This window comes from Dendrobates tinctorius, unplaced genomic scaffold, assembly GCF_039654945.1.
Source record: "Dendrobates tinctorius isolate UK_male_01 unplaced genomic scaffold, ASM3965494v1 ptg000086l, whole genome shotgun sequence".
Lineage (NCBI taxonomy): Eukaryota > Metazoa > Chordata > Amphibia > Anura > Dendrobatidae > Dendrobates > Dendrobates tinctorius.
This window is the reverse complement of record NW_027361754.1, coordinates 31,829,936-31,848,193: the sequence shown is the minus strand read 5'-3', so window position 1 is coordinate 31,848,193 and position 18,258 is coordinate 31,829,936. Positions and strand designations below refer to the sequence as shown.

Here is an 18,258-nt window from a genome sequence, read left to right as displayed (position 1 = left end):
AGAAGTTGACAAGATTGGAGCAGGGTTACATGGCTGTACATTGAGGTTCGGGCCAGTGAAAAAAAGGGTTTTTTTTTTACCACTTCCCAACTATCCAATATCTGGGGGAGCCTCAAGGCAAATTCAAACCTATTTGCTCATTTCCAAGAGGTGCAGCAGGCGAGTGGTTAAAAAAAGGTTATTTTTCTTTTAAATGGAGTAAACAAATATTTACTAAAGCAGTCATTCACTTTTGCATTGGAAGGTGACTGGCACTGCCGCTGCTGCCCCTAAATGGCCCATCGTGAGTTATTTCCATTTTCCAAATGTACAATGCAGAACTGATGTAATATACAGTATGTATTTAACAAAAATAATGACATTTTATGCCATAAATATGTGAACCTTTTAAAATTATAATATTTGATTCACGTAAATAAAAATAAAAAAAAATACGGTAAATCCCCAATCGCTTGATTGGAACACGGGAGAATAGAAAAGGTGTGAGCGCCATCTTGTGGGGGATGAGGATACTAGCGCTGAGCGCTTTTTTTGTTATTTCATAGTGGAGATACACTGACATCAAGTGGTGAAGCTGAAAACTTTAGTTACCGCTAAAACTATGTGGCATAGGAATGCTCAAAATAAAACCAACAGTCTGTGTTCTGCTTAGTATCGGGCATAAGGGCGCAGTGCATGAATTATCTATATGGTGTTCTTAAATCCTTAAATTGTGTACAGTAACCTTATGGTTGTATTCACATGAAGTTTTTTTTTTTTTTTTGAGGCATTTAAAAACATCGTTTCCCAAGCAAAAACAACTTCAGGAATTGTTCTGCATGAAAAGTTTTACTTTTTCCTGAAAAGTTTTTTTTCACTGAAATGTTCCTTGCAATTTCCTAATTTGGAGAGGTTTTATTCAAAGAAGTTTCATAAACTTTTTTTTCCTACCACCAGGTGTTCTTCGTCTTAAAAAAAAAAACCCTAAAAACTAAAAAAAATTCTCATATGAACAGCAAAGTGTGGTTTCCCATAGACTGAATAGGAACAGGTTTTGGAAAGGATCTGGTCCAAAAAATCCTGGAAAAAAATGGAGCACATCAGGGAGATTCTAAACAGTGGCACATCCTCAACTTTCAGAATTTCACAAAAGTATAAGTAGTACCCTCATTGCACCCCAAAATAAATAAAGCCACAGCCAGATTATTTACATCCCATAATACCATTCATTTATGAGAAAAGCGTCCAGCCCTTTTATCATTCTCCTATACTATTAATCATTGCTACCTCTTGTGCTCAGTATTCCACAGTCTGACTGCTCTAACTGTAAGGCTATGTGCCCACGTTAGCGTTTTTAAACGCTCAGGAAACTGATCCCCTTCCCAGAAAATGCGCTTTTTAATTCCGCGGGTTTCTTGCACATTTTTTGCACAAAAGACGCGCGTTTTTGACGCTTTTTTTTCCACGCGTTTTCTGGGAACATTGGAAAAGGCTAAAAACGCTCAGCAATGCGGAAATTAATGAGCCGCTAAGGCCAGTTTCACGCTTCCGTTTTTTGACGTCAGTCAAAATCTGTCAATTTTAGAAAAAAATGGATCCGCCAAAAAAGGGGCGGATCCGTTTTTTCCCTCATAGACTTACATTAGTGGCGGATCTTGACTGATGGTCGTCCGTCCCACCCGTTTTTTGACGGATCCGCCAAGATTTTAGCGTCACCCTGCAACGTTTTGTTCCTTGACGGTCCATCACTTTTAATTGCGCATACCCGGAAACTTTACTCCGGAAAACATTTTAACCATGAAATGCCGTTCCGGGAGCGGCGAAAAAAATCTCTCTCTCTCTCGACCTTGGTCGCTTTAAATTTGCTGCACTTTTCATCTTTGGCGGATCCAACCAAATTAGCGTCCGCTGACATCCGTATGTCATAACGGAAGCGGATCCGTTAATTTTCGTTTTTGGCGGATCGCAGCTGTGTGAAACAGGCCTAAACGATTCACAAGCATTTAAAAACGCATGCATTGGCACAAAAAGCCAAAAACGCATGCAATTTAATGTGAAGCTTCTTTTAAGCGTTTCTGGCACAAACGCTGCAGAAACGATTAAAAAAATGCAACATGGGCACACAGCCTAAAGAACCCTTTCCTATGTAGATGCCGGTGCTTTGAAAAGAATGTCATGTTCCAGTCATTTGCGCACTGACCAAACGTGTATTTGTTCATATTAATCTGGTCTCCTCTGTAATCAACTACATTCTTGTAGCATTAAGAAATCATTAGATACAATGTTGATATGTGACAGTCCAATTATAGTGTCGTGCGACACATCGCCAAGTTGCCCTATCACAAGGGCGAACACGCTGCATCCCCTATGTTCCGCTGCTTCAGTGCAGTGTAATGCAGGTCAATAGTGTCACATTGAGACCCTTAGGGTATCACGACTATGAGAGGCAAGTCTGATTTTTTGCAGCTTGCTTGTTGCAGCTGCGTACCCTAATAGTCTGCATTACACTGTGAATTAGCAGCGGCATAAAGCAATCTTTGGCCATGCGCCTTGTGTTCCACCCAAAGTCCCAGGGTGCAGGCTCAGCCTTAGGGAAGAGTCACATGGCCGTAAAACTCAGACGAGGATCGCAACGCAATGCTCGGACTGGCTGTCGGCTCTTCAAACCCAAGCCTGACAGCTGCACAAAAATGTGCTCTGTTTAGTGATGACCAAATGTGCTCTGGTAAGGTGTAATCCACCATGCTCGCGTGCTAAGCGAGTGTCTTTGACGTGCTCAAAAAATATGTTCGAGTCCCCGCGGCTGCATGGCTCGCGGCTGTTCGACAGCCACAACACATGCTGGGATTACCTGTTTGTGAGACATGCAGCCACAGGGGGTTCAAACATATTTTTTAAGCACGCCGCAGACACTCGGTTATCACCCAAACATGCTCAGATAACACCTAATCCGAGCTCATTCGCTCATCACTAATGCTGTCACACTCCAGTCGGGAAAGTCGGCAGCCAGTCCAAGCATTGCGTTGCAATCCTCGTCTGAGTTATACAGCTGTCGCTTCCATTATACTTACTTTTTGATTAGGTCACTTAAGCAATGAGAAGTATCGAGAGAGCTCATGTGGCTCATCCAGCAAATGTAGCAAAAAAAAAAGCTCAATAGGGAAATGCTTCTATTGATACACATAATATACACAGAATTTGCTTCAAATTTTAAAAAACTCTGGATGTTCCATTTATTTTTTTTCTTTTCGGCAGAAAAAAAAAATACATTGTACAATATTTAGCAGGGCAGAAATGTCTATTATTGCACTAGATATTTCTACCAGCAGATTATTCATTATGAAATTTGTCAGTAAAACGTGGTGTTTGCACATTTATTCTTTCAAACAGCGCACCATGAGGTTACACCTGGTATTACAATACTTGATGGATTTAATGGGTTTTAGGAAAATAGCCAAACACATCATGACGCCAAACACATCATGACGTTGGGGATTCAGTGCGCTGGTAAGATGATGCGATGAGATCTGGACAGTTAATGATGAGGAATGGAGGGGCCGGAGACATTCGAGAGGTAAGGTGAGTATAATACTTAGGTAATGTTTTACATCTTATGTTTATTATGCTCTGGCATCTGCTGAGACTCCAGAGTATAACAAAGAACAATCAACTGGCAGAAAATAACTCCTCTGCGAATCGGGTGCATTCAAATTTAATAACAACTTACATCTAAATTGCCCAACTGGAATGCAATGGAGGCTGCATGTGTTCAACACTTCTTTATTCATTGTCTTTGGGACTGCTGGAGAAAAGTTTCCAGCAGTCCCAAAGACAATGAATGAGTTGTGCCTCAAATTTGTGCATTTTGGAGCCCCATTCTTGGGATTTTCTATCCTCTGGACTTTTATTGTTGACAAAAACCCTTTCAATTAATAAATGTGTTTTAAGCTATTTAGCTTTCCAAGATACATAAGGCTGTGTGCACACGCTGCGGATTAGGTGCGGATTCATCCGCGCGGATTTTGGTAAATCCGCAGGTGAAACCGCAGGTCAAAAGACCTGCGGTTTTACCTGCGGATTGCTCTGCGGTTTTGTCCTGCGGTTTTTCATCTCCTCAATAGAGGAGATGGCAAACCGCAGGAGAATCCGCAGAAAGAATTGACATGTCAATTCTTTCTGCGGATTGAAAACCGCAGATAATCCGCGCGGAAAATTCCGCACCGTCTGCACTGCGGTTTTTGATTCCCCTAGGGAATCATGGTACTGTACACCGCAGCAAAAACTGCTGCGGGTCCGCAGCGGCCAAAACCGCTGCGGAACCGCAGCAAAATCCGCAGCGTGTGCACACAGCCTTGGGTAATCGAACACCAAATTTCTGCCTCCATTCTTCCAGATGCCCTAAACTTTTTTGGCAAGCAGGCAGAATACACTTTTGCAATCAAACAGCTCCTTAGGAATGGTAATATCGTGAAATATTTGAAACTCTTCAATTTTGCAGCCGCTCCCAGTCACCGCTTCTCTGACAAAGTCTTCATCAAGTGACAAAAGTGAAAACTTTTCCTCTCCAACCAAGTAATGTGACGCTCCTAAGTAGTCAGTCATGACCAGATGTCCTCCTGGTTTAACTAGAGAAACAATGTTCTTAAGCCCAATTTTAAAGTCTATTAAAGTTTTGCAAGCGCATATAAGGCAGCTCATACTTAAAACGCAGTCTGACAATGGAAGGGAATTGGGTTGCAATGGGTTACTCAAGGTGACATCAGACTTCATAAGAGAGACGTTGCGTCGTATCTTTTCTTCCTTGCCTTCAGGGGTTGACCTGGAATAGAAAGTTGGAGAATACTTTAGCAGTTGGGTGAATAAACCATTGTATCAATTCATCTTATCTAACTTCAACAATACGAGTTTATTCATATTCAATGTCCATGGGCTTTGCCTGGAATTGCCGCCTGGTGGGTGCATCTTTTATTGGGGAGAGGAGAATCAGCTGCTGTCAGATATCTGATAACCTTGGTCAGTATGTGATCTCCTTGTGTCCCTCCTACTGGGAAATTGTAATGAGTTAGTGAAAATTCCCTTAAACATGGGCCAATAAATGGTAAAGAATCTTCATAGTAGATCTTGCTCCCCATCATTGCCTGTGTAAACATGGTAGGCGATCATCTGATAATTAAGGAATAATTGATTGTCAGGGGATTGTAGTGCTGATTGCTTGTCCATTTGTCCAGGCCCATTGCCCCGCAGTATATAACATCTAAATCTTTGGCCACAGTATATATTTTCCGGCCTTATTGCCTCCCAGTGTATTACATCCGGCCCCATAGTCCCCATTTTATAACCTCCGGCCTCTCAACCGCATAACTGCAGAGTCCAGATCTCCTCTGGTATAACATCAGCACAAACATTGTGCCCCCTGCCAGGAGTTTCATGGCTGAGCAGCTGCATGTAGCCTTACATCACCAAGCACAATGCTGCGCGTTGGATGGAGTGGTGAAAAGCCACCACCACTGGACTCTGGAGGAGACGTGTTCTGTGGAGTGATGGATCACACTTCTCTATCTGCGTCTGATGGAGGAGTCTGGGTTTGATGATTCCAGGAGGATGTTACCCCCTGACTGCATTGTGCCCGCTGTACAGATGGTGGAGGAAGATAATGCTATGGGCTATTAGCAGGGGGAGGCCTTAGACCCTCCACTTCAATGATGAGAAATCTTAATCTTCAGCACAAGACATTGCGGACAATTGTAGCTTCAGCTTCATGGGAACAGTTTGGGATTCACCCTTTTCTGTTCACCATGACGGAGCCCAGTGCACAAGGTCCATACAGACATGGAGGGGGGAACAGGAGTGGTTGCCCAGAGCCTGGACCTCAGTCCCATCTAATACTTATAATGGAGATTGTGAGCCCGGCCAAGGAGGTCTACGGAGTGTATGGATTTAGATAGAGATGAATGATAGCTGTAGGTATAATATGGAGGTGTCCTAATACTTTTATCCATATATCATGGTTATGAAGGCATTGTACCAAAGTTAGAAGAAGATGCATCCAGGGATATCATTGGACTCCATTAAAATTGGGATATTTCTACATCTCAACAGAACATACAGGGGGAAACAGGCTTTTCTTTTGCCGCTTTACCATTGTGCATTACTTACCCATTGTTTTCAAGGTCACATACAAATCGTATATAGGGAGACCAATCAAAAGCATCATTTTCACTATTCAGCCATTTCTTAGTTTCATCTAGGTTCCCTTGGAAATAATCAGTCAGATAGATCTTTTCAAAGATTTCACATGCAGAAATGGTGTAACATATACAGGGACCGGCTCCGATCTCGATGAGACTTTGTCCTTTAGCGCGACCTGATGAAAAAATGAAGATCCAATTTAAGGAGTTGCAAATTGAATCACTACAAATGATCAAGTAAACATTTCATAGATAATGGTGTATCTATCAAGAGGCAATGTGATATGTATCCCTCATCCTCCTGGAACCCCCATCTTTCTTGAGAACTGGGTCCCAGAAGTCATGAATGGAGATCTGGCTGCAATGGCGGACGGCACTTGTCTGTGCTAAGGAGTCACTGAAACTTTGTGTGTCATGTGAAATCTAAAAATTAAACAAGTGCAGTGTAAGAAACTGTAGAACATTTAGTATAAAAATGTAAATTTCATCAAAACCTTTGAGTCCTGCACAAAGACTGAGCTGAATACAGATAATATATAACATTTCCTTAATTGATAATTCTTGATAATTAGTAATGGGTCTTATCAGAATTCTTTCCCTATTACTCCCACCTCGAGTTGCTCTGTGACCACTGTTAAGGGGTTAATCCTACACAGGACCCTAACCCCATTATAGCCCCAATTGCCTTTATCCTTTCAGTAGTGGAGCCAAGGATCAGAGAAAAAAGTCACAAATAGGTATATTAGCAGGGGCGCACCTATAATAAGACAAGTTGATCACTTTGCCTCAGGCGGCATTGAGCCCCCGAAGACAGTCAGCTAATGTGGTGCCGTACAGAGGGATATCTAGGGGGGGGCAGCTGGGGCATGCTTTCCGGGGGTAGCTGGCAGGGGGGCGCAGCCGGGCCGCCTAATGTGGTGGTCCGCTATGTCTCCCCCGGCAGCCGCATTCTGCCACCCAGGACTGGGAGTCGACAGAGGGCTCAGAGAAGCTACAGTGCACTGGCTCCCAGTGGTCAATTGTACTTGCATCTTACAGACGCGAGAACAATTGAAGCACTGCCCGCCGGGTCAGAGCGACGCCAGCAGTGTGATCATGTCATGTGATCACACTGCTGATGTCACTCGCCAGCACCGCAGATTGGTGGTAAGTGCTCCATGTTAGTAGAGCTGAAGACACCAAAGATTGGAGGGGGGTATTTACTGCTTGCAGGGGTATTTCATTCCCTGGGGGGTGTTTACTGTGTAAGTGTATTAGCTGAATTTAGTTTGTGTGTGTCGTTGTATTTACTGGATGTGGGTGGTGTTTACTGGGGGGTGCATTTACTGTGTGTTGTATTTAGTGTATGGGGAGGGATTTACTGTGTGTGGGGGGTATTTACTGTGTGTGTTAGGGGTATTTACTATGTGCGTGTGTGGGGGGTATTTACTGTATGTGGGGTATTTACTATGTGTTTGAGGGGGGTATTTACTGTGTGTGAGTGTGAGGGGGGTATTTACTGTGTGTGGGGTATTTACTGTGTGTAGGTATTTACTGTGTGTGAGGGGGGTATTTACTGTGTGTGGGGTATTTACTGTGTGTTTGAGGGGACTATTTACTGTGTGTGGGGTATTTACTGTGTGTTTGAGGGGACTATTTACTATGTGTGCGTGATGGGGGTATTTACTGTGTGTGTAGAGGAGGGTATTTAGTGTGTGTATGAGGGGGGTATTTACTGTGGGTGTTGGGGGTATTTGCTGCATGTGTGTGGGTAATTACTGTGTGTGGGGGGTATTTACTGTGTGTGAGAGGGGGTATTTACTGTGTGTGTGTGTGTGTGTGTGTGTGTGTGTGTGTGTGTGGGCTATTTACTGTGTGTGGGGTATTTACTGTGTGTGGGGGGGTATTTATTGTGTATGTGAGGGGGTATTTCCTGTGTGTAATTGAGGAGGTATTTACTGTGTGCGTGAGGGGGGTATTTACTGTGTGTGTGTGTGTGTGTGTGTGCGTGCCCCCAATGCCCCTCCTTTTAACTGGTCAGCCCTGTACTTCCAAAACCAACTTCTCCACCATGACAGAAGATCAGCTCTCCACCCTTCTGTTAAGATCACATCTCACCACTTCCACACTTGACCCGCAACCCGTCCCACCTCATCCCTAACCTCTCCACAGTCTTCATCCCAATCCTAACACATCTCTTCAACCTTTTACTTGCAAATGGTGTCTTCCCCGCATCCTTCAAACATGGCTCAATCACACCCATCCTCAAAAAGCCCTCCCTCGACCCATCCTCTGTGTCTATTGCCCAATATCACTTTGCCTTTGACACTGTGGAGCATTCCCTCTTGTTACAGATTCTCTCATCTCTTGGCATCACAGATTTGGCCCTATCCTGGATCTCGTCATATCTAACAGACTGGATCTTCAGTGTCTGCCTCTCCCAATCACCTCCTCACCTCGCCCCCTGTCTGTTGGTGTTCCCTAAAGCTCAATTCTAGGACCCCTACTCTTCTCCATCTACACCTTCGACCTGGGACAGCTCACAGAATCTCACGGTTTGCAGTATCATCTCTATGCCAATGACACGCAGATCTACCTATCTGGACCTGACATCACCTCCTTACTGACCAAAATCACACAATGTCTGTCCACTCTTTCATCTTTCTTTTCTGCTCACTTTCTAAAACTGATCACGGAAAAAACAGAATCCATCATCTTTCCCCATCTCACTCTACCCCTCCACCAGACCTATCCATCAATATCAATGGCTGCTCACTTTCTCCAGTCCTGCGTGTTCGGTACCTCGGGGTGATCCTCGACTCTGCCCTTTCTATCAAGCCACATATCCAAGCCCTTGCCTCCTCTTGCCGACTCCAACTCAAAAATATCTCCCGGATCCATACATTCCTTGACCAAGAAACTGCAAAAACGCTCATGCACGCCTTCATCATCTCCTGCCTCAACTATTGCAACCTCCTACTCTCTGGCTCTCCTCTAGCACTCTTGCACAACTACAATCTTAATAAACTCTACTGCCTGACTAATCCACCTGTCTTCTCGTTATTCCCCAGCCTCTCCTCTCTGCCAAGCCCTTCCCATTGTCCAGAGGCTTCAGTTCAAAACCCTAACTAGGACATACAAAGCTATCCACAACCTGTCTCCTCCATACATCTGTGACATGGTCTCCCGGTACTTACCTACACGCAACCGTCGATCCTCTTAAGATCTCCTTCTCTACTCTCCTCTTATCTCTTCTTCCCACAACCACATACAAGACTTCTCCCGGGCTTCCCCCATACTCTGGAACTCTCTACCCCAACACATCAGACTTTCACCTACCACGGAAACCTTCAAAAGGAACCTGAAGATCCACCTCTTCCAACAAACCTACAACCTGCAGTGATCCTTTGTCTACTGAACCGCCGCACAACCAACTCTACCCTCTCCTAGTGTATTCTCATCCATCCCCTGTAGACTGTGAGCCCTGCGGGTGGGGTCCTCTATCCTTCTGTACGTTTGTGTGCCTTGTATTGCTCATGTTTAATGTACTTGTCTATGTATGCCCCTTTTTCACATGTAAAACACCATGGAATAAATGGCGCTATAAAAGTGATTAATAATAATAATTCCACACAGGTATTTTTATCCAGATATAAAGTGCATAAAAAGTGATCAGATATACAATTTTAATTATAAATATATATTGCACAGAACCATAGAAAAATCTTTTTTTCAAAAAAATGATTAAAGTGAATAAGTATGTTTTATGGATAGTATTTGTCCTATTCTTAATTTTGCTTTGCACAAACCAATCAAATTCATAATATATTTTGTTTTTTAGAGTGCTAGCTTAAATGCATCTGACTGTAAGTGAAAAGCAGACCAAATTCATAGCTAGCACCACAACACAAATATGTTAACACAAATACATTGAAGGTTGGTGTTACACCCACCCGGCCCCATGATAACTCGCTGGACGAGGTCTGCGCCGTGCCTCGCTGGTAACTCCGGGGTTCCGTTGTTTGCACATATGCAGAGGGTCCCGGCGGTGCACTCCTTCTGCATGGCATTCTGGGGGAGGGTTATGACTCGGAAGCTCCGCCCTGTCATGGCGGCCACCATCGGGTATATCAGACTGCCTTCTGTCCAGGGTAAATGCCTGAGTATTGCCTATGTGACCTGGTGGTACTGTTTGGTGTTGCTGCTGACATTCCTGCACTCTGATCTCATCTGTTCTGTCCTCAGCCCTGTACGCTTCCCATCGTGCGCTCTGCCCTGTCCTCAGGCCTGTATGCTTCCCAGCATGCGCTCTACCCTGGCCTCAGCCCTGTATGCTTCCCAGCGTGTCCTCTTCCTAGCGTGCACTCTGCCCTGCCCTCAGCCCTGTACGCTTTCCAGCGTGTCCTCTACCCTGTCCTCAGCCCTGTATGCTTCACAGCATGTGCTCTGCCCTGAACTCAGCCCTGTACGCTTCCCAGCGTGTCCTCTGCCCTGTCCTCAGCCCTGTACGCTTCCCAGCGTATGCTCTGCCCTGTCCTCAGCCCGGTGCACCTACCGGTGTGCGCTCTGTCCTGCCCTGATCTCGGAACACCTTCAGCCTACGCTTTGCCCAGTCCTGGTCATGTTCCCAGAGATCCTAGTTCTGTTCCTGCCCCGTGTCCTCGGCTTTCCTGGTCTTGCTCCCCCGCTTCTGCTATCAGTCCCTTACACGCTCCCAGTCCTTTCTGTCTCATACAAGCCGGCCCTCAGGTACTAGCTCTTGTGGTGCTTTCCCCCCGGGCCTGCCCCTAATGCTTCCTGTATAGGGGTCGATCCACCTGGCCAGCTCGCCTGGGGTCAGTTGGTTCCGCTAGCCAGTGGGTCTGTGGCACCCCTGAAGGTTCAGTCACCACAGAGGTACTGCACCTCATCCAGAGGTGTGGTATTTCACTCTCAGGTAAGGAGGGGGCACCACACAGAGCTCACACACTTGCATCCAATACCAGACCTCTCAGGCGCAAGAAGGGACTAGACAGAGGGTGTGGGTGGAGAAAGCAGCAGGGGAACTCAAGGAAGTGACAGTTGGAGGGAAAGTGTGCAGTTCAGTTGGTACTGGGGACTTGAGCAGTGAGAAGCTCAGCCCTGGACCAGCAGACAGTGGAAAGAGAGAAAGGAAAGACAGAAGAACAGAAAGATAAGCTTCAGTGGAAGAGAGAAAGAAGGGGTCCTAGGGGCATGGGTAGTGAGCGATCCACCCATGGGGCCCGCATCCACGCCAACCGTAGTTGGGTCGAGGGACCAGGTTGCAGTTAGGGGACCGGCCCCAGACTAGTGGAGAAACTAGCTAACCAGAGGTTGCAGGAACTGCATGTGCTGCAGCCACATCCAACACATTCGCTGAAAAGGCAGCCAGATAGGATCAAGGGGACCTAAAGCATGTCTCCCGACAAGATCCGAGGCTGCTGGCTTGGGACACTGTGTGTGAAGGCGCAGGGCAGGAGAGTTGGGAGCCAGTGCAGTGAGATGGCCAGGAAAGGAACATCTGAAGGGGGTTCTGACATGGTGTACCCCAAATTACCTGAGAGCTGGCTGGACCACCGACCCTGAGGACACAGCACCCCGGTTGGGGATTGTAACATCAGAACTGTGAGTAAAACTTGTGAAGACTGCACACTGCTTTGTCCTCCAATTTATTTACTGCATCACTTGTCCTGCACTACAACCCCCATCATTACCATAGTATCCACTGCAACTGCCCTGGGGTTTAGCTCTACCTGTGGAGAGCTGTAACAACTCCGCTGCATCACCATCAGCCTCAGTGGTCTCCTCAAGCAGCATCGGCTAAAATCTCCTATTTGCCGAGTACCACAGGTTGTGTCACGAATCATCTCTTACAAACTTTATTTCCCCTTTTATCATCATTTTTCATTGGATGCCCAGGGCCTTGGACCAGGTCACTGCTGCCGTGACACATCCCCTTAAGAACCAGCCCAGTACAGAGTATTCCCACGGCCCTGGTGGGCGCTCTAGGTCCACTCTAGGAATCATGACAGTTGGATGTATTCCTATAGAGTTAGATCAGTTATAATATGCAAAGAAAGAAAAGAAGAGAAAAGAGGCTGTGTGGAAACTGAAGTATTTACCTGAATATTAATGCAATTGAAGGTAAAAGTGTACTCAGGTCCCTTTACCCCAACATGCACGTTTTGCCCTGTTTCTTCGTTTCTCTATGCATGTGCTGTGACTGTGACAGCCACGACACATGCAGCAGCTGCGGCGCCGATCAGCTTTTCAGCTGGTGAGATCCAGGAAGCCGGTTCCTGATGCAGCTTATTCGATAAGAGCAATAGCTTGCCGAATAAGATGGGACCCGAACAAATTTGCTTAACTCTATTCTCTTTAACTAACAATGATGCCACGATCAGAGCTCCTATTCCTATGAGGTAGAATGTGTAGATTTCTATCCACATCCTAACATGTGCAGCATTTCATGAGCCCACTTTCCAGTCTGATACAACACTGTAAACTTTCTACGGTTAGAAACCCCATTGACAATATATTCTGTGAACATCTGAACAGCTGTTTGGAGTCTTACATACCTGAAGAGAAAACATTATTCAGAAATGTCAGCAAAAATGTTGACTCTTTATCGATTTCTTGGGTTTCGGGGTCCACTGCATAGAAGGTATCCAGATATTTCTTTGCATTAAACTTATTATCATAAACGTGGTTAGAAGACGTGGACACAACCTCCATCCTTTGTTACAAACCTGTTGGTGAAAGGTGAGAAGATCCAGTTATTGCATCTCATTACCTGACACCGTACTGTACAGACTATGCTTAACCACAACTCCTGCACAGAACCCACGATGGATCCAAGACTAGATGTACAGATACATCATCCTAAGTAATATGCATCTAAGAATATTACCTTTATCTACAAGTATCATTTTCTTTACACACAGTGTTGGAAAAGGGATGGGATGAGATGATCTCCTTACCTTCAGCAGATCCTCCGCTTATGAATCGCTAAACAGGCTTTACCTTGCAACCTGATCCACGTTTGTAAGAATCCTCCTTCCTTACAGAGGTGTAATCAGAAACCTCACAACTTTCATGTGAGTTATGGTAACAGGCTAGCCCAGACCAGAAAAACCTGCCTCATCATCATCATCATCATCATTGTCCTCACCAAATTATACCATTTTTTCTTTCATTTTCTATTTTTTAATGATGTTTATCTTGTTAAATAATGAATACCTTTATTTGATGGATCATCATTAATATCTTGCTGGTACCAATTTTATACTTTTTTTCTACTTTTGCCCAATTTAAAAACTTAAAATAAATAAATATAGTATTTTTTGTGTTGTCATAATGTGAAAGTCATAACTTTTTTACTTTTTTTGTTGGTTTAGCTGTTTAGCACTTTGATACCACAGATAACATTGACCACTAGAGTTGAGCGATACCGTCCGATACTTCAAAGTATCGTATCGGATGGTATCGGCCGATCTTTAAAAAAAGTATCGGTATCGCCGATTCCGATACCGGAAGTCCCATTCAAGTCTATGGGACTTCCGGTATCGGAATAAGAAAAACCCTTTCCTGCCCTTGTACAGCCTCTCTGGGGTCTGTACGGGCCTTTCGGGGGGCTGTGCCGGCCTGCCAGGGGGTCTGTGCAGGCTCCGGTGGTCTGTGCCGGCCTGCCGGGGGGCTGTGCCGGCCTGCCGGGGGGCTGTGCCGGCCTGCCGGGGGGCTGTGCAGGCTCCGGGGGGCTGTGCCGGCCTGCCGGGGGGCTGTGCCGGCCTGCCGGGGGGCTGTGCAGGCTCCGGGGGGCTGTGCCGGCCTGCCGGGGGGGCTGTGCCGGCCTGCCGGGGGGCTGTGCCGGCCTGCCGGGGGGCTGTGCAGGCATCGTCCGATGGGACTACAAGTCCCATCGGGCGATGCCTGCTACCATGACAGTGATTGACACATTAGCCAATGATGGGACAGTAGTAGTCCCATCATCCGGCTAATGTGTTAAATGTAAAAAAAAAAAAAAAAAAATTACATGCTACATACATACAACATGCATACTACATACATGCTACATTCATACTACATACTACATACATGCTACATTCATACTACATAAATACTACATGCAACATACATACTACATATATACTACATACATACTACATATATACTACATGCATGCTACATACATACTACATGCTACATACTACATACATACTACATGCATGCTACATACATACTACATGCTACATACATACTACATATATACTACATGCATGCTACATACATACTGCATGCTACATACATACTACATATATACTACATGCATGCTACATACATACTACATGCTACATACATACCACATATATACTGCATGCATGCTACATACATACTACATGCTACATACATACCACATACATACTACATGCATGCTACATGCTACATACATACTACATGCATGCTACATACATACTACATATATACTACATGCATGCTACATACATACTGCATGCTACATGCATGCTACATACATACATACCACATATATACTACATACATACAATACATTCATACAATACATACATAGACATACAGTACATATAACATAGAGTAACATACTTACCAATACTTGTCACATTGTTCCCCGAAGCCATTGTCTTTTCCGGAATAAATATTAACATAACAAACCACAAAAATACTCACCCACGATCCGAAGCAGTCCACGAGTGTGTCCCACGACGATCTTGGGTAGAGAACGGCAGCATCAGATGATGCTGCCGTTCTCTACGGGCTGCAGGAATCCAATGACGGAAGGTAGGTATCCTTCCGCACTGTATTCCTCCGCCACTTAAAAAAAAAAAAGTCCCTAGTCTCACTTTATGCCATTGCTGTGTGGGAATTTCCCACGCAGCAATGGCATAAAGTGAGACTAGGGACTTTTTTTTTTTTAAGTGGCGGAGGAATACAGTGCGGAAGGATACCTACCTTCCGTCATTGGATTCCTGCAGCCCGTAGAGAACGGCAGCATCATCTGATGCTGCCGTTCTCTACCCAAGATCGTCGTGGGACACACTCGTGGACTGCTTCGGATCGTGGGTGAGTATTTTTGTGGTTTGTTATGTTAATATTTATTCCGTAGACGACAATGGCTTCGGGGAACAATGTGACAAGTATTGGTAAGTATGTTACTCTATGTTATATGTACTGTATGTCTATGTATGTATTGTATGAATGTATTGTATGTATGTAGTATATATGTGGTATGTATGTAGTATGTATGTATATGTAGTATGTATGTAGCATGCAGTATGTATGTAGCATGCATGTAGTATATATGTAGTATGTATGTAGCATGCATGTAGTATATATGTAGTATGTATGTAGCATGTATGTATGTGGTATGTATGTAGCATGTAGTATGTATGTGGTATGTATGTAGCATGTAGTATGTATGTAGCATGCATGTAGTATATATGTAGTATGTATGTAGCATGTAGTATGTATGTAGCATGCATGTAGTATGTAGCATGCATGTAGTATATATGTAGTATGTATGTAGCATGCATGTAGTATATATGTAGTATGTATGTAGCATGTATGTATGTGGTATGTATGTAGCATGTATGTAGCATGCATGTAGTATATATGTAGTATGTATGTAGCATGTAGTATGTATGTAGCATGCATGTAGTATGTAGCATGCATGTAGTATATATGTAGTATGTATGTAGCATGTATGTATGTGGTATGTATGTAGCATGTAGTATGTATGTAGCATGCATGTAGTATATATGTAGTATGTATGTATGTATGTAGCATGTAGTATGTATGTAGCATGCATGTAGTATGTATGTAGCATGCATGTAGTATGTATGTAGCATGCATGTAGTATGTATGTAGTATGTATGTGGTATGTATGTAGCATGTAGTATGTATGTAGTATGTATGTAGCATGCATGTAGTATGTATGTAGTATGTATGTAGTATGTAGCATGTATGTAGTATGTATGTGGTATGTATGTAGCATGTAGTATGTATGTAGCATGCATGTAGTATATATGTAGTATGTAGTATGTATGTGGTATGTATGTAGCATGCAGTATGTATGTAGCATGTATGTAGTATGTATGTAGTATATATGTAGTATGTATGTAGCATGTAGTATGTATGTAGCATGCATGTAGTATGTATGTAGTATGTATGTAGCATGCAGTATGTATGTAGCATGCATGTAGTATGTATGTAGTATTTTTTTTTTTTTTAACATTTAACACATTAGCCGGATGATGGGACTACTACTGTCCCATCATTGGCTAATGTGTCAATCACTGTCATGGTAGCAGGCATCGCCCGATGGGACTTGTAGTCCCATCGGACGATGCCTGCACAGACCCCCGAAGCCTGCACAGACCACCGGCAGGCCGGCACAGCCCCCCGGCAGGCCGGCACAGCCCCCCGGAGCCTGCACAGACCACCGGCAGGCCGGCACAGCCCCCCGGCAGGCCGGCACAGCCCCCCGGCAGGCCGGCACAGCCCCCCGGCAGGCCGGCACAGCCCCCCGGCAGGCCGGCACAGCCCCCGGAGCCTGCACAGCCCCCCGGCAGGCCGGCACAGACCCCCACAGGGTGCACAGACCACCGGCAGGCCGGCACAACCCCCCGGCAGGCCGGTACAGACCCCGGGCAGTCCACACAGCCCCCCCGGCAGGCCGGCACAGCCCCCCGGCAGGCCGGCAGAGACCCCCGGAAGGCCCGAAATGACGGCGCATCATGATGCGCACACACCGCGCATCATGATGACGTCAGGCTGTCAATCAACTTTGAACTTCCGATTCCGATGCCGAATTCCGATATTGAAAAAATATCGGAAGTCGGTATCGGAATTCCGATACAGCAAGTATCGGCCGATACCCGATACTTGCGGTATCGGAATGCTCAACACTATTGACCACTGCATCTAACATGCTAAATGACTGGGATCCAAATGTTTTCCAGTTTGGGCCATAGAAGCTGGGTGATGGCTCTTTGCAAAAGTCGGCACCTGCAAGTGATTGTTAGAAGTAGAATCTGTTACATTTCATGCAAATTCAGGCATCAGTTTGTCTCTTACGAGTGCTCTTCATTTTTCATGGATGATTGTCTATTTCAGCTTCCCCATCTCCAGTCCTGGCCATATTTTCCTTAGTATTGCCCAGGTGATGGAATTATTGGCTGCGCAGGTCATGCAATCCTCACCTGTGCAATACCAAGGAAATCCTGAAAACATAACCTGTTGGTGGCCCTGGAGTACTGGAATTGAAGAACACTCTGAAGTAGTACACATGTCCAATTTTTACTTGGACTGAGTGGTCCGCACAAAAGCATGGAGACTTGTCCGATATCAATGCAAGTGTCAGATTAAACTCTCCATTGCAAGTCTATGGGTCGGTGAGTTAGACATCACTTAGATGCCATTCGAGAGCACTGTCCGATTTGACTCCTGTTGCTCGGAGATGTCTGGGAGATGCCCTACTAATTTCCACATATTTTCGCTTCAGTAAATTGGCTGGAAGTGGTTACTGCCTTTGTATGCCTCTCTGTGGCAAAGAAACGTTGCCAGGCCCTCATTAGATGTAGAGCCCATGATATCACTGGTGAAGGGTCATCCCAAACTTTGGGATAACAGGTGTCAGGGCTATCATGATTGAGCATTAATTCATATCAATCCAGGGAGTTTTTTTCCTGGCGATTGGGATGGTGCGGTAGTAGTGGCGACAGTAGTTGCACCCATACACCTTCTTTATGTTGCTTTTTTTCCCTATTGTTGGATATATGTTTATGTAGCTACACCATGTATAAGTGTGACTTGCTTTCTTTTGGCTTATGATTGTGATACAAAAAATGTTCTCATATTTGCAATATTGACACACAGTTTGTATGTTTTATACAGTCCATTTTGTAAAGCTTCACTGGCGGAAATGTGGGGACCAATCCTGGTAGGAAGCAATACCCCCAGTGGTGCAAAGAAGATTCAGTATGTATTCTTCAGCAAATTATTATTCCAAATCTTGAAACTATGCTGCATTTAATGAGTATTGGGATATATGCTTGTAGGAAAATGTTTAGCTTTTTTA

At 44.8% G+C, this 18,258-nt stretch overlaps 1 protein-coding gene across 2 annotated transcripts in view; it reads right to left on the bottom strand.

Annotated features, from left to right (window-relative positions):
- Positions 1–3,187: 3,187 nt before the first annotated feature.
- Positions 3,188–18,258, bottom strand: part of LOC141097827 (nicotinamide N-methyltransferase-like) — a 38,570-nt gene continuing 23,499 nt past the window's right edge. For both annotated transcript variants that reach the window (XM_073585288.1, XM_073585289.1), the window contains exons 2-4: positions 12,725–12,895; positions 6,136–6,343; positions 3,188–4,798 (exon numbers count right to left, since the gene is read on the bottom strand). In XM_073585288.1, coding sequence (XP_073441389.1) covers positions 4,378–4,798; positions 6,136–6,343; positions 12,725–12,881 — 786 coding nt within the window. In that variant the 5' untranslated portion in view covers positions 12,882–12,895 and the 3' untranslated portion in view covers positions 3,188–4,377. The remainder of the gene's footprint in view (positions 4,799–6,135; positions 6,344–12,724; positions 12,896–18,258) is intronic.